The sequence below is a fragment of the Pipra filicauda genome, unplaced genomic scaffold (assembly GCF_003945595.2).
Source record: "Pipra filicauda isolate LSUMZ 115617 unplaced genomic scaffold, ASM394559v2 scaffold619_size212394_pilon, whole genome shotgun sequence".
NCBI classification, from domain to species: domain Eukaryota; kingdom Metazoa; phylum Chordata; class Aves; order Passeriformes; family Pipridae; genus Pipra; species Pipra filicauda.
The window spans coordinates 121,236-143,773 of record NW_024104775.1 but is presented as its reverse complement, the minus strand read 5'-3'; the positions used below and the strand labels follow the sequence as shown (position 1 = coordinate 143,773).

The 22,538-nt window shown below is 59.9% G+C and overlaps 3 protein-coding genes across 5 annotated transcripts; 2 read left to right on the top strand and 1 right to left on the bottom strand.

Moving 5' to 3' along the window:
* Positions 1 to 921: 921 nt before the first annotated feature.
* Positions 922 to 6,432, top strand: GRINA (glutamate ionotropic receptor NMDA type subunit associated protein 1). Of its 3 annotated transcripts, none has more exons than XM_027747733.2 (7): positions 922 to 1,120; positions 3,099 to 3,435; positions 4,096 to 4,208; positions 4,279 to 4,479; positions 4,887 to 5,015; positions 5,279 to 5,422; positions 5,638 to 6,432. In XM_027747733.2, exons 2-7 carry the CDS (start codon positions 3,129 to 3,131, stop codon positions 5,785 to 5,787), a joined length of 1,044 nt encoding a protein of 347 aa, XP_027603534.1. In that variant the 5' UTR covers positions 922 to 1,120; positions 3,099 to 3,128; the 3' UTR covers positions 5,788 to 6,432. The 3 variants fall into 3 exon arrangements, with proteins under 3 accessions (XP_027603534.1, XP_027603535.1, XP_027603536.1); XM_027747734.2 differs by lacking the exon at positions 922 to 1,120 and adding an exon at positions 2,182 to 2,283; XM_027747735.2 differs by lacking the exon at positions 922 to 1,120 and adding an exon at positions 2,478 to 2,629.
* Positions 6,433 to 16,065: 9,633 nt separating this feature from the next.
* On the top strand, positions 16,066 to 18,059 carry LOC120324637 (erythroblast NAD(P)(+)--arginine ADP-ribosyltransferase-like). Its single transcript, XM_039388187.1, has 3 exons — positions 16,066 to 16,335; positions 16,544 to 17,367; positions 17,737 to 18,059. Exons 2-3 carry the CDS (start codon positions 16,623 to 16,625, stop codon positions 17,820 to 17,822), a joined length of 831 nt encoding a protein of 276 aa, XP_039244121.1. The 5' UTR covers positions 16,066 to 16,335; positions 16,544 to 16,622; the 3' UTR covers positions 17,823 to 18,059.
* A 2,110-nt stretch (positions 18,060 to 20,169) lies between these two features.
* On the bottom strand, positions 20,170 to 22,108 carry CCDC166 (coiled-coil domain containing 166). The gene is made up of 2 exons (XM_027717177.2): positions 22,052 to 22,108; positions 20,170 to 21,222 (listed from the first exon to the last, which is right to left on the bottom strand). The coding sequence occupies exon 2, from the start codon at positions 21,198 to 21,200 to the stop codon at positions 20,262 to 20,264; it is 939 nt and encodes a 312-aa protein (XP_027572978.1). The 5' UTR covers positions 21,201 to 21,222; positions 22,052 to 22,108; the 3' UTR covers positions 20,170 to 20,261.
* Positions 22,109 to 22,538: the final 430 nt, after the last annotated feature.

Below are 22,538 nucleotides of genomic sequence, written 5' to 3'. Positions count from 1 at the left end.
CAAGTATAACATGGTGACGCATTACCGGCCCCACGCGTGACCGGGGGACACAAGACCACCCCTCGCGCGACAGGGGGACACGAGACCACCCCCGTGCGTGCCCTGGGAACACGGGAACAGTCCCACTCGGGACACGGGGACACGGGACCGGCCCCACAGATGACATGGAAACACAGAACCAGCCCCAGATATTACCAGATGACACGTGACCATCACCTGCACGCGACCACGGGACGGGGAACTGGCCCCAGACGCGACCATGGGGCACGGAACCGGCCCCACGCGTGACACAAGGACACGGAACTGACCCCAAACGGGACCAGGGAACATGGGAACCGCCCCACGGCTGACTTGGGTACACGGGGCCATGCCCAAGAGTGACACAGGGATACGTGACCAGCCCCACGGGTCACCAGAGGACACCGGAACAGCTCCCGCGTGCAACCGGGAGACACGTGACCGACCCCACGCGTGACCAGGGGACACGTGACCGACCCCAGGGGTGCCCAGGGGACCTCGGACCGGCCCCACGCGCAACCGGGAGACACGTGACAGACCCCACGCGTGACCAGGGGACACGTGACCGACCCCAGGGGTGCCCAGGGGACCTCGGACCGGCCCCACGCGTGACCGGGGGACACGTAACCGGCCCCAGGGGTGCCCAGGGGACCTCTGACCGGCCCCACGCGTGACCGGGGGACACGTGACGGGCCTCAGGATTCTCCAGGGGACCTCGGACCGGCCCCACGCGTGACCGGGGGACACGTGACCGGCCCCAGGGGTGCCCAGGGGACCCCGGACCTGCCCCACGCGTGACCGGGGGACACGTGACGGGCCTCAGGATTCTCCAGGGGACCTCGGACCGGCCCCACGCGGGACACGGCGGGGTGGAGCGGGTGACGCGGCTCCGCCGCCACAGGGGGGCGCTCTGCCGCGAGGCCCCGCCCCTCCCGCGGGTCACGCCCCCACATGCCACGCCCCCTCCAAGCCCCGCCCCCAGCCTACGCGGGGAGCGGCAGGTCCAGCGCAGCTGCTGCCCCGCCCCTCTCCAGGCCCCGCCCCGCCTTGGCCCCGCCCCCCGGCGCGCAGCGAGCGGACCCCGCGCAGCTCGGCCCGGCCGGTGAGCGGGGGGCGCGGGGGGTCCCGGGGCTCTGGCGGGGGGGCGGGCGGTGGGAGGGGGCGCGGAGACCCCGGCGCCGCCCCCGAGCGCGGGTCTCTGCTGCCGCCCCGCGCTGCCGCATTACGCAGCGCACGGGTTCCGTGCGGGGAGCGGAGGGGGGGCCGGGGGTTGTAACAGGAGGGGGGAGCGCGGCCGAGGGGGACCCCGCGAGCGCGGACACGGGGGAAGGGTCCCCTGGGAGCCCCCCCGCGGCAGCGCTCGGGGATTAGGCTCGCTGCTGCCGTAAATAGGCCGTGCCGGGGCTTTACCGAGCGTCAGGGCAAAGCGGCTTACGGGGCTCCGGGAGAACCGGCGGGGGGGCGGGCGGCGGCACCCCCGCAACCCGTGATGCGGGAGCACCTGCACCCCCGCCCGCCTCCACCTCCCGCAGCCCGTGCTGCGGGCACCCCCACAACCCTCGCTGCATGCCCCGTAGCCCCTGCTGCGGGCACCTCTGCACCCCTGGAACCCCCTACACCCCCTGCTGCGGGCACCCCCGCAATTCGTGCTGCGGGCACCACTGCACCTCCCGCACCCCCGGCACGCCTCGCAACCCGTGATGCGGCCACCCTTGCACGCCGTGCCCCCTGTACACCGTGCCCCTCGCGTTCCCGCAACCCGTGATGTAAACACCCCCTGCACCTACGGTACCCTGTACTGCGGGCCCCCGCACCCTGTGCCTCCCCCAACACGAGCTGCGGACACCCCTGAACCCCCCGCACCGCATGCAGCGTACTCCCCATAGCGCCTGCACCCCGTGCCCCCCGTGCAGGGTGCCCCCCGTACCCGCCACATGCGCCTCCTGCCCCCTGTTCAGGGTGCCCCCCGTACACCCCCGCCTCACGGGGGAGCCCCCCGTGCCCCCCACACACCGTGCCCCCCGGGGGAGCCGCCCAGGCCCACTGTGCCCCCGGTGCCGCCCCCGCGGTGCCGCAGGGCCGAGCCCCCCCCGTCCCCCGCCGCCCGCCCGGGGCGCGGGGCCGTCACGCGGCGGCTGCGGTTGGCGCTGCCCGTTGGCCGGGCCCGGGGCCCTGCGGCAGCGCACGGCCCCGCACCGGCACCGTGACAGCAGCGGCACCGCACGGGCCCGGTACCGCCGACTGCCAGGCCGCGGCACCGCACCGGTACCGCACCGGCGAGTGCGCGGTCCCTGCTCAGGGCGCAGCCGCCGCTCCCGCACTGCCCGGTTTTGTAACCGGGCCCCGGGAGCGGGGGCGGCCCCGGGGCTGCAGCGCGGACCCCGCCCGGCCTCGATGAACGTGGGGCTGGGGCGGGGGCTGGCCGGACCCCGCACATCGCCGCTCCCCGTCCGAGGGGATGTTGCCATGGCAACGGCCCCGCCGCCATCTTGTGCGGGCCCGGGGTGGAGGGGGCCGGGACGTGCCCCCCATCCCGGCAGTGCTGGGGACAGGGACTCGCTCCCACATTGTTGTGCTGAACTGGCTGGGGACCCCCAGGGCTGCCTGAAGGGCGAGTTGAGGGTCGGGGGTGGGGGGGGGTGTGATTATGAAAGGGGGTGACAGCCATGGGGGGGTAATGGAGAGGGGGTAATGGCCATTGGGGGTGACAGCCATGAGGGGCTTATGGCCGTGGGCATGATGAGGAGGGGGGTGGCGGCTATGGGGGGGTGGTGCCAGGGGGGTGGTGATGAGGAGGGGGGTGATAGCTTTGGGGGTTTGGTGTCTGTAGGGGAGTGATGGGGAGGGGGGTGATGGCCATAGGGAGGTGATGGCGAGGGGGGTGATGGACGTGTGGGGGTGATGGGGAGGGGGTGATGGCCATAGGGAGGTGATGGCTGAGGGGGGTGATGGGGGGAGGTGATGGTTGTGGGGAAATGATAGCTGTGGGGGGGTGATGACTGTGAGGCGTGATGAGAAGGACAGTGACAGCCACGGGGGATGATGACACCGACTCTGACCCCCTCTCCTCCCCCCCACAGCACAAAGGCGGCCGCAGCCTGCGGGACAAGATGTCCCACGAGAAGAGTTTCCTGGTGACGAGTGACGGCTTCGCGGGGCAGCAGCCGACGGCCCCCCCAGCCTACGCGCAGCCCCCCTACCCCGTCGCCCCATACCCCCAGCCCCAGTTCGCCCCCGCGCCCTACCCCCAGCCAGGCTTCACGCAGGGGCCGGGGCCGTATCCGCCGCCGGGGCCGTACCCCCCCGCCGGGCCGTACCCCACCGGGCCGTACCCACCACCTGGGCCGTACCCCCAGGGCCCCTACGGGCAGCCGCCCTATGCCCAGCCCCAACCCATGGTCCCCGGCGACCAGGACTGTAAGTACCAGGGAAGGGGGGGGGCAGGGGGTACGCTCCAGGCTGGGCAGCTCCAAATGGGTGTGTGGCCACCCTGGCTCCCGCCTGGGGGCTCCCAATGGGTGTACAATGTGGGGTGTCCCAGTGGGGTGTATGACCCCCATTTGGATTCCCTGTGGGGTGCTCCCAGGGGGGTGTACAGCTGCCCCAACTCCTTGCTGGGGGGCTCTGAATGGGCTGTACAACCCTCCCCCCTGGCTCCTGTTGGAGTTTGGGGGCTCCAGGTGTAGGGAGCAGCCCCCTGCTTTAGGCACTGATGGCAGGCCTGGGGGGCTCCCCTGCAGGGGGGCCCATTTTGGCAGCGCTGTTCCTGTTGTGGCCCAGCTGTGTGGACGGTGAGGGTGGGTTTGGCAGGTCACACAGCTCAGGGGTCCTGAGTGGGGCAACAGGGACCCCCCGTGGATCCTGGCTCCTGCCCCACATGTACTGGGGGGCACTTGGGGTGGGCCCTGCCCACCGGGGACGGTGCTGGCCATGACCATGGGTGGGGGGACACTGCCCAGAGCCATGTCAGCTGTGACACCTGGCTTTGGGGGGCAGGGAGCCCTGCTCCCCATGGCCCCTGGGATGCCCCTGGGACCTCCAGCCCTACCCACTCAGTGATGTCCCCCCTCCCCACAGCCCCCCTGCACAGCACCTACCACGAGGACGGGCCCCCCTCCTACTATGACAACCAGGACTTCCCATCGGCGCACTGGGATGACAAGAGCATCCGACAGGCCTTCATCCGCAAGGTGGGACACGGGGGGCTCTGGGGGGAGCACGGGGCGGTGGGGGCCCCCTGTGACCTGCCCCTGTCCCCAGGTGTTCCTGGTGCTCACGCTGCAGCTGACCGTCACCTTCGCCTTTGTGACCGTCTTCACCTTCGTCAAAGGTGTGCGGGGCTTCGTGCAGCGCAACGTGTGGACGTACTACGTGTCCTACGCCGTGTTCTTCATCTCCCTCATCGTCCTCAGCTGCTGCGGCGACTTCCGCCGCAAGCACCCCTGGAACCTCGTGTCCCTGGTGAGCTGGGGGCTGGCCCGGGGGGGCACGTGGCGGGTTTGGGGGTGCTGAGCTGGAGGCACATGGTGGGGTGGGTTGGGGGGCATGCGGCAGGGTGGGTTTGGGGGTGCTGAGCTGGGGGGGTCAGCAGGGTGGGTTTGGGAGTGATGAGCTGGGGGGGTCAGCAGGGTGGGTTTGGAGGTGCTGAGCTGGGGGAGTCAGCAGGGCAGGTTTGGGGGTGATGAGCTGGGGGGCACACGGTGCATTTGGGGATGCCTGGCTGGAGGGCACAGGGTGGGTTTGAGGGTGCCAGGCTGGGGTGAGTTTGGGGGTGCTGAGCCCAGGGCACATGGTGGGGTTGGGAATGCTGGGTGGCAGAATGCGTTTGGGGGTGCTGACCAGGCTGACAGGTTCCCCCTTACCCCTAGTCCATCCTGACGGTCAGCCTGTCCTACATGGTGGGGATGATCGCCAGCTTCTACGACACTGACGCCGTCATCATGGCCGTCGGCATCACCGTAGTCGTCTGCTTCACCGTCGTGATCTTCTCCCTGCAGGTCGGTGTCAGGGCTGCCCCTGGCTGGGTGGCTCTAAATCGGGGTTGTAACTCCCGTGGTTCCTGGCTGGGGGGCTCCAGACTGTGGGTACGACCCTCCTGGCTCCCAGCTGGGGGCTCCCAGTGGGGAGTACAACCCCCCATCAACTCCCTGCTGGCTCTTGAGGGGCTCTGAATGGGGTGTATGACCCCCACTCAGCTTCCTGCTGGGTCTGAGGGCTCCAAACTGGGTCTGACCTCTCTGCTGATCCCCTCTCCCCACAGACCAAGTATGACTTCACCTCATGCCGGGGCGTCCTCATCATCTGCCTCGTCGTGCTCATCCTCTTCTCCATTCTCTGCATCTTCATCCGGAACCGCATCGTGGACATCATCTACGCCTCGCTGGGGGCCCTGCTCTTCACCTGCGTGAGTCGGGGGGCAGGAGCCCCCATTCTGGGGGGGGCAGTGCCACCGGGACCCCTGGGCACTCTGGTTTGGTGGGGACTCAGGATATGAGTGCAGGTGTGGGGACGGGGGGTACAGGATGTGCTCAGGGGCTGCCTGGCTGGTTGGGGGGGGGAACTGGGGGGCTGCTGGTGCCTCCCAGCCCCGGGCTCCCTCTGACACCCCCTTTTCCACAGTTCCTGGCGGTGGACACGCAGCTGATCCTGGGGAACAAGCAGCTGGCGCTGAGCCCCGAGGAGTACATCTTCGCCGCGCTCAACCTCTACACTGACATCATCAACATCTTCCTCTACATCCTCGCCATCATCGGCAGGGCCAAGGAGTAGCTCCCCCCGGCCCCTGCTGCCCCGTGCAGCCCCCCGGGTTCGAGCCCCCCCTCCCTGTAGCCGGTTTTGTTGCTGTTCTCATCGTGCCCCCCCGGTGGTTCTGCGTGGCCCCGGTTCCCGCCCCACGGGGCTCACTGGTACGGGGGTTGTCACCACGCCCCCCCAGTTCCCCGCTCTCCCCTGCTGTGAATATGATTCCCCCCCCGCCTCGTTGCATTGAACGTGGACTGGAAGCACTTTGAAGCCCCCTCCGTCCTGTCCTGCCCCCCCCACGCTGCCCCCCCTCCTCGCGCCCCCGTCACCCCTCCGGCCGCAGGCAGGGGCAGCGCCAGCAGCACTCCAGACCCCCCTTGAGCCACTGTCCCTGCCTGTCCCCACCCCCAGGCCCCCTGAACCACAGCCCTGCCCATGGCACCCCCAGGCCCCCCCCGAGCCACCATCCCTGTCTGTCCCCACCCCCAGACCTCCTCAAGCCACTGTCCTTGCCCATCCCCAGATACCACCAGCCACCATCCCTGCCTGTCCCTACCCCCAGGAACCGCAGTCCCTGCCCGTGGCACCCCCAGACCCCCCAGTCCCCTCCCCACGTGGCTGAGGCCCTGTCCTGGTCCTGCTGTTAATAAACCATTTTGTTCATCTCCCATGGCTCTGGCTCCGGCCCATGCTCCAGGGGGACCCTCTGGGGATGGTGTCCCAATGTCACCTACCTCTTGGCGTCCCCACCTCCCAGTGTCCCCAGCACAGTCCAGCTGGGGGTCAGGCCCTGGACATGGGGGTTGAGGGAGCTGGGGGGACTCAGTTTGGGGACAAGGAGTGAGGTGGGGAGCAGGGCAGGACCCCAGGGGGACAGGAGGGGGCAGCCAGGTGGGGTCGGGCGCTGCTCCCAGGTAACGTGACAGGACAAGAGGAAACAGCCTCAAGTTGTGCCAGGGGAGGTTTAGGTTTGACAGGGGGAAAATTCCTCCTGAGAAAGGCTGTCCAGCCTGGCACAGGCTGCCCAGGGCAGGGTGGGGTCCCCATCCCTTGGGGGTTTAGCAGCCGTGTGGATGTGGCACTTGAGGTCATGGGTTGTGGTGGCCTTGGCGGTGCCGGGGGAGCGGTTGGACTCAGTGGGCTCAGAGGCTTTTCCAACCCAAACGATTCCATGATTCCATGATGCCCAGTCCATCCCAGCACACCTGGCATGCTCCTTGGCAGCTGCCAGCCCTGGCCAATGCTTCCACCTCTCCATGTTCTCCCAAATACCTTGAGAAACATTCCCTGCTCTTCCTTTGCTGCTCCCAGGGCTTCTCATCCCACAGTTTCTCAGTCAGAGATCTTGTGATGAATGAGAGTTTGAAGGTGGCTCAAAGAACCCTCGGCAAAGACATCGACAAAAGGAAGTTTTATGTAAAAGCCAAAATCATCCCAGAAATTATCTACATGGAATGAGGGGGTCGTAGGGTAAGGATAGGAAAGGATACAAAGGAATAAGGGAGACCCTCCCGCTAAGGGTCGGAGGGAACCCCCTTGCTAAACTGGGCCCTGGACTTGCATGACATTTCAGGCCTAAAGGTTTAACAGCACTTCAACTTAACAGCACTGAACCAAGAGCTTAAGTTAAACCATTTAACAAAAGATTCATATAGAATTTGCTGTAGCACAACAGTAACTCACGTAGAGGCCTGACTTAGGAGTCAAAAGGACTTAAGAATCTGAGAGCAACATTTCTGGGACATTTGCTGTAGCACATTCGCACTCACACACACACAGAGCTAAAGACTTTGTACAAGGTATGTACAGGTGTGTGCACAGGTGCACACACAGGTGTGTGTACAGCGCATGTACAAGGTATGTACAGGTGAATGTACAGGTTTATACCTGTGAAAAATCCCCCTGAGCTCAGGGAAGGACTCACGTCGGTGCCTTTGCACCTTCCCAGGGGGTGAAGGGCTGAGTAGGGGATCAGCCCAGGCTCCTGCCTTGGTCCTCCCAGTGCAGCAAATGGGGCTCTGAGAGGCCCCACTCCGAGGCAGATCTGGGCACTGAGGTCCAGAAGAGCTCCAAGGGTCTCCCTCGGGATGGCTGTTTACAGGGGCACAAGAGAGAGCCCTTTATTGTTGTCATCTTCCATTCCAGCACAATTCAGGGCAGGAACTTACTTTCAAAATTCAATAACAGAAATGTTGTTGCACTTGGGTTGTTCCTCAGGCAACAAAAATCACTTCCCAAGGCTGTTTGTTAAAGCAGGAGCTCATTATCCAGCACGAGTTCCTGGGAACAGACAGTGTTTCTGATAAGCTCGAGAGCAGCTCGGCACAGGTGCTGTTTGTTTCTGATGAGCATTTCTGAGATCATAGAGCAGCCCAAGAGGGGTGGGGGGACGCAGCACCACAGCTCCCGGGGCTCCATCTCTGGCCATTCCTCTCCTGGGACTCCCCAGGTCCCTCTCCCAGGGATCCATCTCTGGCCATTCCTCTCCTGGGACTCCCCAGGTCCCTCTCTCTCACCTGCTCCTGATTCGCAGAGCAGTCGCTGGCTCCAGGCCGGCTCCAACGGCTGTTCCCAGGGAACAGAGCTGCCCTTGGCAGCTTCCCCTCTCCTGCCCTCAGAATTCCATCCCGCTGCCTCGGTTGTTTATTTTTGTAAATCCCTCCCCAGCACCTGTCATGCTGCTGCTGTCCCTGTGCCATCCCTGAGGCCACGTGTGTGACTGACACAGCGATCCCCAGGGGCTGAGGCTGGAGCCGCTGGAGCCGCCCGGGTGTTCCATGAGGGGTCTTGGAGCAGGGCAGGCACTGAGCCATTCCCACCATGAGACATTCCCACCTGGAGCACCGGGCCCCCAGCACAAAAAACGTGCGTCCAGAGGAGGCCACAAAGATGCTCCGAGAGTTTGAACCCCTCTGCTCTGGAAACAAGCTGGGAAAGCTGGGGGTGTTCCGTCTAGAGAAACCTCTGGGGAGAACTTAGAGCCCCTTCCAGTGCCTAAAAGGGACTCAAGAAAACTGGGGAGAGACTTTGGGCAAGGGCCTGGAGTGAAGGACAGGGGGAATGGCTTCATGCTGCCAGAGGACAGGGTTAGATGGATATTGGGAAGAAACCCTTCCCTGGGAGGGTGGGCAGGCCCTGGCACAGGTTGCCCAGAGCAGCTGTGGCCACCCCTGGATCCCTGGAAGTGTCCCAGGCCGGGTTGGACGGGGCTTGGAGCAACCCGGGCTGGTGGGAGGTGTCCCTGCCCAGGGCAGGGCTGGGCCCGGCGGTGCTTTCCTGTCGCTCCCCCGGCCGTTCCCGGTCCCCCCGGTGCCGGGATGGGGCGGACGCTCCGCAGCGGGATCGGCCCGCGCTGGGCCCGGGCCGCAACCCGGGAACTGCCCCGGGGGAGGCGCGGCCGCCGCGTCGCTTTTTCCCGGGACAATTCCCGCCCCGCAACTCCGCGGGAGCCGCGGGGATGTGCGGGTTACAGGGGCAAAATGCCCTGATTTGAAAGGAAAAGAGTTTCCGGAGTGAAACGGGAGTTTTCCCAGAAACAAACGTCCGGCGGTGCCTCCCTCCTCCCCCGCGGCCACTGCGGGAGCTCAGAAATGCTCCTCGGCCCTCGACAAACAGCCCCTGTGCCGAGCTGCTCTCGAGTTCCCCGGGAACTCGTGCTGGATAACGAGCTCCTGCTTTAACAAACAGCCTTGGGAAGTGACTTTTGCTGCCTGGAAAACAACAACGTTTTCGTTATTTAACTTTGAGAAAAAGTTCCTGCCCTGAACTGTGGCCGGGATGGAAAACGACAACAATAAAGGGCTCTCTCTTGTGCCCCTGTAAACAGCCACCCCGAGGGAGACCCTTGGAGCTCTTCTGGACCTCAGTGCCCGGATCTGCCTCGGAGTGGGGCCTCTCAGAGCCGGGGAACTCTCCCGTTTGCTGCACTGGGAGGACCAAGGCAGGAGCCTGGGCTGATCCCCACTCAAATCACAGAATGTGCTGAGCTGGAAGGGACCCACGGGGAGCATCGAGTCCAACCCCTGGCCCTGCACTAGACCCTCCCCGAGGGTCACACCACGTGCCTGAGAGATCGTCCCAACGCCTCCTGAGCGCTGGCAGGCTTGTGCTGTGACCACTGCCCTGGGGAGCCTGCTCGCCTTCTCCAGCTCGCTCTCCCCTGTCCCATCGCCCACACCCGGGGACCGAGACAGAAAAGGGGAATTTTTGGTGCTTTCCCTCACACCTCCCGTCTCCAGCAGCAGCTCCCCGGCCATCGGCTGCCCCGCCTCCCACCGCTCCCGCTGCCCACCGGCACCGGCCGGGAGGGAGAACCCGGGGAACACCCGCTGACCTCCCCGGGGTGGAAAACTCCTTCGGGCCACAAAGGAGCGGGGGAGGGCGGCGGGGCCGAGCGGCCGCTCCCGCTGGGCCGCCCCCCCGGCAGACGAGGCTCTGGTTGCCTTCCCCGAGGTGCTTCCATTCATTCCCGTCCGTCTCCTCCGCTCCCGTGCCCGGCCCGGGCCGTGCCGAGGGAGCAGCCACCGGCACGGCCGCCTCACACCGCCCTCGACACTCAGCCCTTCGCCCCCCGGGGAGGTGCAAAGGCACCGACGTGAGTCCTTCCCTGGGCTCAGGGGGATTTTTCACAGGTATAAACCTGTGCACGCCTTGTACACGCACTGTACATACACCTACATACCTTGTACATACACTGTACATACACCTGCATACCTTGTACATACACTGTACATACACCTACATACCTTGTACATGCACTGTACATACACCTACATACCTTGTACATACACTGTACATACACCTGTACATACACTGTACATACACTGTACATACACCTGTACATGCACTGTACATACACCTACATACCTTGTACATACACAGTACATACACCTACATACCTTGTACATACACTGTACATACACCTACATACCTTGTACATACATGGTACATACACCTGCATACCTTGTACATACACGGTACACACACCTACATACCTTGTACATGCACTGTACATACACCTGCATACCTTGTACATACACAGTACACACACCTGCACACACACCTGCACACACACCTGTACATACACCTGTACATACAGCTCTATATACACTGCACACACACCTGTACATACACCTGTACATACAGCTCTATATACACTTGTCCTAGTTAGGACAACTGAGACCAGTTCATCAGGGTATGGGTGTAACCCAAAACTGTGTATTCTATAGCCTTCCATGCCATTTCCCAGAAACTGTTATCAATGAACCATTTACACCATCTGCCCATAGAGCCTGACTCCTCAGGCTACAAACTAGGTGTTAAGAGGCCTGTGAGATAGGAGGATGCTCCTGTCCTCACACCCTTTGTGGAACTCCCTGCCCTGAGGGAAGTGCTGAGCATTCCTGCCTGAACTGCAGGATATATAATCTTGGAGTCTTGGAACATTTTGAACCACTCTGTGGGATCCAGAGAAGGACTGCGGCTCATCGCTCTCAAACAGACTTGGATCACCACCCTATACTGGACTCCAATCACCACTTTTGACCAGACTGCAACAGCTCTCCCACCAGCAGGTTCTTCCCCTCTCCCTTTACTTTGGACTCACGCGGGGCCCAAGGAACACCACGTTGTTCATGCCCCAGGGTACTGGGTTATACATTTGGGTTTTGTGGGTTAAGACCAATTGTTTGTTTGTATGATTGTACTTACTGTATTATTTTAGTAAATTGTTATTCTGACTTATAATCTCTCCTTTGAGTTGAGTTCATTTCCCCTGCTGGTTAACTCTTAAACCAGTACAACAGTGCACACACACCTGTACATACAGCTCTATATACACTGCACACACACCTGTACATACACCTGTACATACAGCTCTATGTACACTGCACACACACCTGTACATACACCTGTACATACAGCTCTATGTACACTGCACACACACCTGTACATACAGCTCTATGTACACTGCACACACACCTGTACATACAGCTCTATATACACTGCACACACACCTGTACATACACCTGTACATACAGCTCTATATACACTGCACACACACCTGTACATACACCTGTACATACAGCTCTATGTACACTGCACACACACCTGTACATACAGCTCTATGTACACTGCACACACACCTGCACACACACCTGTACATACAGCTCTATGTACACTGCACACACACCTGTACATACAGCTCTATGTACACTGCACACGCCCCACTGACCACCACACCCACCTGTCACATTACAGCTCTATTATACACTGCACACTACCAACCTGAACCCACACACCTGCCCACAAACTGTACATTACCCCTGCACACACACCACACCCTGCACCAATACCCAGCTCTATGTACACTGCACACACACCTGCACACACACCTGTACATACAGCTCTATGTACACTGCACACACACCTGTACATACAGCTCTATGTACACTGCACACACACCTGTACATACAGCTCTATATACACTGCACACACACCTGCACACACACCTGTACATACAGCTCTATATACACTGCACATACACCTGCACACACACCTGCACACACACCTGTACATACACCTGCACACACACCTGCACATACAGCTCTATGCACACTGCACACACACCTGCACACACACCTGCACACACACCTGCACACACACCTGTACATACAGCTCTATATACACTGCACACACACCTGTACATACAGCTCTATGTACACTGCACACACACCTGCACACACACCTGTACATACACCTGCACACACACCTGCACACACACCTGTACATCCTTGTACAACCTCCTCAGCTCTCTGTGCACACGAGTGTGAATTCAGTGCCACAGCAAAAGTCCCAGGGATGCTGCTCTCAGGTTCTTGAGCCATTTGGATTAATAAGAAAGTCAGGTCAGGTTGATTTTGGGTTTAGATCGATTGATTTTAGGTTTTCTTTTGCTTTTTCTGTGCGTGCTTTGACCGTCCAGTGAGTAGCAGAGTGACCTTTGCCAAGGAACTTGATCATGCTTTTGCTTTTGTTTTAAACCTGCTTTTGATGATGCATCTGCCAGTGGTTCTGTAAGTGACCTCAAAACCCTCATTCATCACAAAATGTTAAGTTGTGACACATGAACCATTAAACCACTTGTGGCAATACCAGCAGTTCATGGCTGGGAATCCATGACCACGTGCTGGTAAATTGAAATATTTTTGTAAATTGTCTCTTTTACCACTGTTGGAGGATTAAAAATTTCACTGATAAGGAAATCCCCGAGGTATTATAAAGCTGAAATGATTCAGTGACATTCCCGTGAGTTGTAGGTACAGCTGATGATGGACCTCAGTAGGGGGAGGAGCTCCATGGGGGAGCAAGCAATAGCAGGAGGGAAATGCTTCAAATTTGCCTCATTTACTTCAGATTTTAAAATTCCTGCAGGTTTTTTTGTGAAGCCCAAGAAGGATTCCCTACTTGTGCTGCTGGGCTTCGGTTCTTCATTGCAATGGAAGCTGTGGCCGAAGGAGTTACAGAATCATCTCATCTGTGGTGTTTAAATATTTTAAAGTACTGGGATTTAAATATTATAAATTACTGGAAGTTTTTGTCAGCTGTCCGGGCCTGGTTTGAACTGGAAAATATTTGTCAGGGGCGTCGTTTCAGTGAAGGAATTTCAAACAAAACACAGTTCTGGGGGTTTTCGTCACAGCGCATGAAACAGTCCAATCTGATGCTGAAATAGGGGATCTGAGACAAAAGAAGGGAATAATGGCTAACCCCAGATTTCTTGTCCTGAGGCCAGAAGTCAATCCATTCTAGCAGCTTGGGTAGGACTCTGTCATTTTTGGGAAGTGCCCGTAAGCCTCGGATTTTATTTCTGTCACACAAAGTCTTCTGAAGAAAAGAATTCCAGTCCCAAGGTTGGCTTCCTCTTTTAGTCAGTTTTTGGGAGAGCAATGGAAAAGCAAGATTCCTTTGCTTTAGCAGGAATACCCAACACAGCGGAGTGCAAACTCTGGGGGTTTCAGTAAAGCTCTGGATCCTGTCCCTCCCAGGATCCTTCTGGACGAACTGCCCAGCCCACAGCTGGCCAAACACGTCGTGGGCTGGGTGAGCAGCTGGCTCACGGGTTGGACAAAGGGGGACAGGGAATAGGGGGACATCAGGCTGGCACTGGTCAGTAATGGGGTTCCATCTGGGCCCATCTTAGGCCCAGAGCTCTTCAACACCTTCATACATGAGAGTTCACTGTCCCCCCCAGTGCCCGGAGCAGCCGTTGCCACTTCTGGCCCCAGGAACAGGCAGGAACCCCCCAGTAAAGCCCCTCTGCTCCCAGCTGGGTGTGGTGGGCTGAAGTAACTCAACAAAAACAGAAGTGAAACTGAGAGGTTGCACAACCGAAAGATTTATTCTTTACTTCCATTTATCAGGAGATGTCCACCCACTTCTCAGAAAGTGGGGCTCCAGCACACGGAGCCGTTGCTCCAGAAAGCAAAGACTGTAAATAACGAACGTGACCCCATTCCTCCTCGTTTTCTGAGCTTCTCTGAGTGCAGGTCCTACAGCCTGGGATGTCCCTGGGGTCCCTGGGGGTCAGCTGTCCTGGCTGTGTCCCCTCCCAAGCCCTTGCCCAGCCCTGGCCCTCCTGATGGGGTTGGGGCGTTGGGGACCCAGCGCTGGTGCGGTGCCAGCCCTGCTCAGCAGCACCAAAGCACAGGTGTGTTATTGGCACCTTTCCAGGCCCCACTGCAGAGCCCAGGGCTGTGGGGGCTGCCAGGGGAACAGGAACTCCAGCTCAGCCACACCCAACACACCGGGGCTGAGGGAAGGTCCCATCCTGGGGCCAAGGGACACCAGGAGGGACAGATGGACGGGACAGAGCCCGGGTAGGGCTGGGGCTGGATGTGGGTGTCCCCTGGGCACTCACCTGTCCCCAGGCTCAGCCTCACTGCCTGGGTAAGTTTAAGGCAGTAGAATCCCTTGAAGGTCTCAACAGTTATTGATTAACCTGAATTTAGGCTCTGCAGAGGGATCAGGATGGGCCCAGGATTGATGGGCCGAGCCCCAACATTCCCATCCCCCTGTGCTGGCACTGCTGGGGCACCTCCAGTCCCGGGGGCAGCTTTGGGGTCCTCAGGTACAGGACACTGAGGGGCTGGAGCATGTCCAAGGAGGGGAATGAAGCTGGGGAAGGGGCTGGAGCACCAGGAGTGGCTGAGGAAGCTGGGGGGCTCAGCCTGGAGAAAAGGAGGATTGGGGGGGACCTTCTCGCTCTCTGCAACTCCCTGACAGAAGGGTGGAGCATGGGGGGGTCAGGCATGCACAGATGGAGCTGCTAAGCCACTCTCCAGGATATTTGAAAAGTCCTGGTGGTCAGGGGAAGTCCTGGGTGACTGGAAAAAGGGGAGCACAGGACCCACCTTTAAAAAGGGCAGAAAGGACGGCCATGGGAACTCCTGCCCTGTCAGCCTCAGCTCCGGGCCCGGGAAGGTCACGGAACAAATCCTCCCAGAGGCTCTGCTGAGGAACAGGGAGGTGACTGGGGACACCCAGCATGCTTCACCAAGGGCAAGTCCTGCATGACCAACCCAGTGGCCTTCTCGGCTGGGGTGACTCCCATCAGTGGGCGGGGGAAGGGCCCCGGGTGCCATCGATCAGCACTTCTGTAAAACCTTTGCCACGGTGCCCACAACAGCCTTCCCTCCAAACTGCAGAGGGATGGATTCCACGGGGACAGGGACTGTTGGGTGGCTCAGGAATTGGTTGGATGATCCCATCCAGAGGGCTCCGAGTCCTGCTGGACATCGGTGGCCAGTGGTGCCCCTCAGGGGTCTGTACTGGGACCAGTGTGATTTAATGTCTTCACTAATGACACAGGCAAAGGGGTCGAGGGCACTCTCAGCAGCTCTGCAGGTGCCACCAAGCTGAGGGTGCAGGTGACACACCTGAAGGACGGGGCCATCCAGAGGCACCCGGACAAGCTCGGGAAGTGGCCCCGGGGATCTCCTGAGGTTTAACGAGGCCAAGTGCTGGTGCTGCACAAGGGTCGGGGCAACGCCCGGGATCCATCCAGGCTGGGGATGAAGAGATGGAGCAGCCCTGGGAGAAGGACCTGGGGGTGCTGCTGGGCAGGAGGCTGGACATGCCCCATCCCAGACCCCCCCGTGTACTGGGCTGATCCCCCAGCGTGGGCAGCAGGGGCGGGGAGGATTCTGCCTCTCTGCTCTGCCCTGCTGGACATTGCCTGTGGATGGGAAGTAGAAAATAAAATCAGGGGTTTCGTTTTGCTTGTGCAACTTTCGTTTTTACTTTTTCTTCTGCCGAGCTGTCCCAACCCCCCAGACACAGACAGGAGCAAAGGGGATTTGCTGGGGGGTTCCTGCCCATCCCCGGACTCAGAGGGGGCAGCGGCTGCTCCGGGTGCTGTGGGGGGACAGTAAAATTACCTGGGAGCAGGAAGGAGGGTCTGGATCCAGGCCCAACCACCCCCGCTATAAAAAGCCGGAGCAGCCCCGTGTCCCCTGTGCAGGAGCTCAGGGGGGGCCGGGAGCAGCACCCAGACCCCACACCCAGCGCAGGGCACAGGTAACACTTGGGGCCGGGGTCCCGGGGTGACGCCGTGGGGCTGCGGGGGCCGGGGCCGGGGTGCTGGGCACGGGGGGCGACGGCCCGTGGGACCAGGGTGGGGGTCGGGGCGGTGCCGGGACGTGGCCGGGGGGCTCCTGGCCGGGGGTGCGGCCGGGGGTGTCCCCTCTCCCCGGGCTGACCCCGCTCCCCCTCCCCACCTCCCCAGTCCCTCCCAGAGGAAGCGGCCGCGGCCCCGCCTGCGTCCTCACAGTGTCTGGGGGGTCCCTGGAGAGTCTCTGCCCACCATGGAGCTCCTGCTGCTGGTGCTGCTGGCCGTGACCTCGGCCACTGGCATTGAGGAGCTGGCACTGGACATGGTCCCCAATGCCTTCGATGACCAGTACCAGGACTGCAGCGACGAAATGGTGGAGGAGCTGCTGGCGCTCAACCGCTCCGAGCTTGGCCCCAACAGCAATTACTCCAAGGCCTGGGATGATGCCACCGTCAAATGGCTCAGCCACCCATCCCTGGGGTCTCTGCGTTGGAAGGAAGAGGCCATTGCCCTCCTGGCATACACGTTGGAGACAGATTTGTACAAGGAGTTCAACAGGGCTGTGCCCCTGGCCGGGCACTCCCGCCAGGAATATCTGGACAAATTTCACTTCAAGGTGGTGCATTTCCTGCTGACCGAGGCCCTGGAGGACCTGCGGGATGCCCAGACCCACCCCCGCTGCCTCCACGTGTACCGGGGGGTCCGAGGGATCCGCTTCACTGCCCAGCCCGGCGACGTCGTCCGCTTTGGCCAGTTCACCTCCGCCTCCCTCAACAAAGAGGTTGCCAAGAGTTTTGGCACCGACACCTTCTTCGAGCTGGACACCTGCCACGGCGCCGCCATCCGGGACTTCTCCTTCATGCCCTGGGAGGAGGAAGTCCTCATCCCGCCCTTCGAGACCTTTAATGTCACCAGTGTCACCCGCCAAGGGGACAAAACCCACATCCAGCTCCGCCCCCACGGCGTGTACAGCAAATACAACTGCGCGTGGCTCCGAGGTGACGTCCCTGGGGTGGGGACACCTGAGGTCGGGTGCAGGGACAGGGCGGGGGTGGCACCAGGGCACCGGCTCTGCTGGAACAGGGAGGTCTGTAGTGAGGCAGCAGATGGGGGTGGCAGAGCTCTGTGTGCAGCGTTGGACGGCTCCAGCTGCTCTCCTGGCATGGGATGGGATAGGAAGGGATGGGATGGGATGGGATGACACAACATGGCATGGTGTGACACGGTGTAGGACAGCTGGATCTGGCCTGGCACAGGCTCATTGGACACCTCACAACTCCACTGACCTCCCCTCGGATCCTGCCCACCCTGGGTCCCCCTGAGCCCCCTGCCCAGCTCCCTCTGACTTTGTTCTCCTGCATCCGCAGGCAGCAGCATCCGCAGGGACCCCCCACATCTCAGGGGGCTCCTCCTGGCAATGCTGGCCCTGGCAGTGGCCATCGGCACCCCCTGAGCCACGAGGACACCGCTGTCACCTCTGCCACCGTGCCCGGCCCAGACGAGGGCTCAGGAACGGAGCCCCCGGTGTCCCCAGGACGGCAGGACGGGCCGGGGGGCACGGGGACCCCCCCCTGCAGGGGGACACTGGACAAGCCCAGGGGACGCCCTCCCTGAGCCATGGCTGGGGGGTTGGGGTGCAGCCGAGTGGGGGCACAGGGGGGATTTGCTTCTCTTTGGGGCTTTTTTTCTCCCTTTCAATATTTTAACTTTTCTTTCCAATTATTAAAGTGGTTTTAGCTCAACCCATGAGTTTCCTTCTTCCTTTAACCCACCTCATCCTGCTCCAGTGACTTTTGTCAAGAGCCTGGAGTGCCAGGACAAGGGGGAATGGCTTCCCATGGACAAGGTTATGGGATGAGATATTGGGAATAAATTCTTCCCTGTGAGGAGAGTGAGGCCCTGGCACAGATTGCCCAGAGAAGCTGTGGCTGCCCCTGGATCCCTGGAAGTGTTCCAGGCCAGGTTGGATGGAGCTTGGAGCAACCTGGGATAGTGGGAGGTGTCCCTGCCCATGGCATGGAGTGGAACAAGATGAGTTTTTAAGTCCCTCCAACCCAAACCATCCTGAGATTCCACAATTCCATCATAATATGGAAGAAGAAATTCTTTTCAGCTTTTTTCCATACTTTGGCTGCTTCTTCCATCCTTTTTCCTAACATCTCTTAGCTTTATTTCACAGTTTTTTCCTCAGGTTACAACAAACCTTATCTTGATTCCTGTAGATTTTTGCCACCATCTGTATTAAAGTGGAAATCACTTCCTTTTTTTTTCAACGTCAATCCATCTTTCTGCACATCCCATTCCCAAGGTATTCAATAAACACTAAAATAATCAGCCAAGAGGCTGCTCAGGGTGGGCCTCCACATCTCAGCTCTGCAGCCGAGCAGTGACAAACTCCAGCCTCTCTTCAGTGGAGGGATCTGAAATTCCAGCCCTCGTCAGACCAGGGCCTACCCAGAGGCCCAGAGGCCCCACTGGGGAGGGGAAGCAGCTCCAGGGGAGGTGGGAGAAGTGCCAGACCCCAGAGCCTGGTGCCAGTGGGGCAGGATTGGCTCCAGACTTTTGAGTTGGATCATTTTGAGGGAAAAGGAGCTCAGGGACTCCTGCTCCTGTGCTGAGACCTCTCCTGCCTCCACCGGGATTGCTTCCCTGAAAAGCCAGGCTGGAGGTCTCTTTCCCAATGATACAATGCTTGAGTGAGCTCAGTCAGGTGTCCTGTGATTGCAGGAAACTGAATTCACCTGAAACTGGTTCCAGTCCAGTCCCTTTGATTGAGATAATTAATCACCCACTGAAAGCCTGCATCTGGACACCCCATCAGAGCTGCATTCCACTGGCATTTCCTTTGGCCCAGGGTCTGGAATGCTGCTCCTGATCTAGTCCCTGTTGCTGAAAGTGCACAAGCTCAAATTCTGTGAGTCCTGTGGATTCCCGGTGCATTCCTGCTTGGTAGATGAGCAGGAATCCAAATCCCTAGTGAAGCAGCAGCCTGAAGCAAAGCAGCTGCACAAGGAGCTTCCTCAGTGTCTCACTGGGTGCTTGGACCGACTCTCCACATCAGCTTCATTCCGGGTCAACAGTTCGACTCGGTGGGAATAAGGGAAAATCCTGATTTGCCAGCATTTGCCAGCGTGTGCTGCCTCATGTGGAGACCTTCGTTTCCGTGGCTGTTGGGAGAGGGCTGGGATTGCCAACACAGGTGTGGGGGTGCCCTGTCCTTCCAAAACTCCCTCCACTGGGAGAAGACTCCACAGCACCAGAGCTGGTGAGTTTGTGTTGGTGCTCCAGAGAGTCCTTCACCTGCAGCCAAACCCGGGGGGCTGAAATCACCTCAAATTACAGCCAAGGATGTTGGTTTAGGGGTTTTTTGTATGAGTTGATTACCAGCCTTTTCCCTGGCAGGAGTGACTACTGAAGCCTCTGTCATCTGGCAATCCACACCTGGATCTCATCCAGAGCCTGGAGCAGAGCTCCAGCTCTATCCCACCTGTTCCCAATGCCATCAGAGTTCCCGGGGATGGTCCCTGTCCCTCCCTCCTGCAGAGCCCCAGAGCCACTGCCGTGGGCACACATCTCTCTCACACAAGCCTTTTGCACTGAGGGTGCCCTAATTTCATGGAATCCTGGAATGGTTTGGGTTGGAGGGACCTTAAAGCCCATCCGGTCTCACCCCCCTGCAGGGGCAGGGACACCTTCCACTATCCCAGGTTGCTCCCAGCCCCACCCAACCTGACCTTGAACACTTCCGGGGATGGGGCCACCACCACCTCCCTGGGAGGGAAGGAGAACATGGATAAGGATATATTCCATGAATATATTTTATGGATCCTTGTGATCAGGGCTCAAACCCTTCCATGCTTCCACTGCCGAAAGGCTTTGGTCGCCGCCGTGTTTATTTTCTGCAGCCCGGGCGGTTCGGGGTCCGTGGCCCCCCCTGCCCAGGAGGGCACAGCGGGTTGTCCCGGCGGCGCCGGGGGCTCCGCGCTGGTGTTACCAGTGCCACCCGCTGGGCACACTGGTTCTCCCGGAGCAGCTGCTCCTGCTGATCCCGCAGCCGCATCCGGGCGTCCCTGAGGACCTGGGAGTGTCGGATGAGGCCGAGCAGCTCCCGGCGCAGGAGCCTGTTCTCCGCCTTCACCTGCTCCACGTGCTGGATCAGAGCCCGCAGCGCCACCTCCTCCGCTCTCCAGGTGAGCCGCTGCATCCTGCGCCGCAATTCCCGCTCGCAGTCGGCCTTTTCCCGCAGGAACCTGCTCTTGACGTTGCGGGTTTCCTCGGCACACCGGATCCTGGTCCCCAGCGATTCCTGCTCCAGCTCCTTCACCCTCTGCTCCGACCGGGCCAACACCTCCTTGTACGGCTCCAGCTCCTCCAGCTCCGTGTCCAGGAGAGAGGCCTCGGCCTCCGTGTCCCTCAGGGAGCTCGTCAGCTCCTGCTCCTTCCCGGCGTACTGCGGGATCAGCCGCTCCCTCCGCGCCTGGCTTTGGGCCAGATCCCGGCGATTCCGCTCGTTCAGGGTGAGGAGCAGATCCCGGCGCTCCCGGCCCAGCTTTGCTCCGCACGACAGGAAAGTCTGGCTCTGCTCCCGAGTGCCCCGGGCCGCCTCTTCCAGGGCTTTGCTTTCCCGCAGGAGCTGCTCTGTCCTGCCCAGGTAGGTGTCCAGGTGTTCCGTGAGGGTCCCGCATTCCTCCTGCAGGAACAGTTTCCTCTCCCGGAGGAGGTTTTCCACGTCACTTATTTCTGGGGACGTCTCTCCATCCTTGCTCCTCGTTCCTTCCTTGGTTTTCCCAGCAGCCACGGGGTCTTCTTTCCCCTTAGGTTTGGATGCCATATCCCAGCCAGTCTCCGGAAAACTGGAACAGAAGGAAAACAGACCAGTTCTGAGGGAGCATTTTCCCCCCGGCCCTCGGGTTCCCAGCTGCTTCTTCCGGCAGCTCAAATGTTTGACCCGGAACTGCCCATGTCTGGGGCAGAAGCGCAGGTGCCACACCTGGATTTGTATTTCCCACCTGAAGTTGCCTCAGGAGAAACCCAAAAATGCACATTTTTAAAGATTTCTCTTTTTTGCTGTATAATGTTGGGATATTCCTACAATTTGGAGGAGAGAGTCCAGTTCCATCCCATTCCTCCCTCACAGATTCTGGTGTTTGAAGAGGCAACTGCATCTCAAACCAGTATCTCCCATCCCACAACAGTATCTCTCACTGCAAAACAGTATCTCCCAGTCCAAAACAGTATCTCCTGTCTCAATTTCAGGAGATTCTGGAGGTTTTTATATTTTTAAGCATTAATCTGATGAGATTCAGGTTTTCAAACATTTTTTAAGAATTAACTTCAGGATTTGCTGAATTTCTGAAATATTTATTCCAGCGCAGAAAGCTGGAATTCAGCATTTAGAACCGGAGTCTGACAAGTCTGATGTTTTTTATGAATATTTGCAATTAAAAATTCCCATTTCCTAATACAACTCACGTCAGTTTTTAAGGGAAAATTGCAAAATTCCAGGAGATGGGTAAAAAACCAGAATAAATCCACTAAAATCCCAGCTCAGGCTGCACTGACGCTGGAATTTTGGGGGAATGATGAGTTTTAAGGCTGTGTGAGGGTCAGAGAGTTCCCAGGTCCCTGCAGGAAAAGGAAGAGGTTGTGATTGTACAATATTTGGGATTTCAAGGCACTTACCTTCCTTCCTCTGAGGTTTTCCAGCTGCTTCCCTGGCTCCCAGTTGGCCGCTGCCAGAGTGGCAGTGTTAGGGAGCCGCGTCCATGGAGACGGGCACTGAGGTCACAACGGCAGCTCTGCAGTGGATCCTGTTCGCTGGGAAACTGCCGGGATCCCAACCCCAGGGAAGCCCTGGCATCCAGGCAGCTGCTCCCAGGAGCTGGGACACCCACACCCCAAAGCCCCAGGACAGGGACACCAGGGGAAGGTGACATGTCAGGGCAGAGGTGGGCTCAGCAGTGGGGGGCTGGGAGTGGCCACAGGGACTTTGGACAAGGGCCTGGAGTGCCAGGACAGGGGGAATGGCTTCCTGTGGACAGAGGGCTGGGTTAGATGGGATACTGGGAACAAATCCTTCCCTGGGAAGGTGGTGAGGAACTGGCACAGGTTGCCCAGAGAAGCTGTGGCTGCCCCATCCCTGCAAGTGTCCAAGGCCAGGTTGAACGGG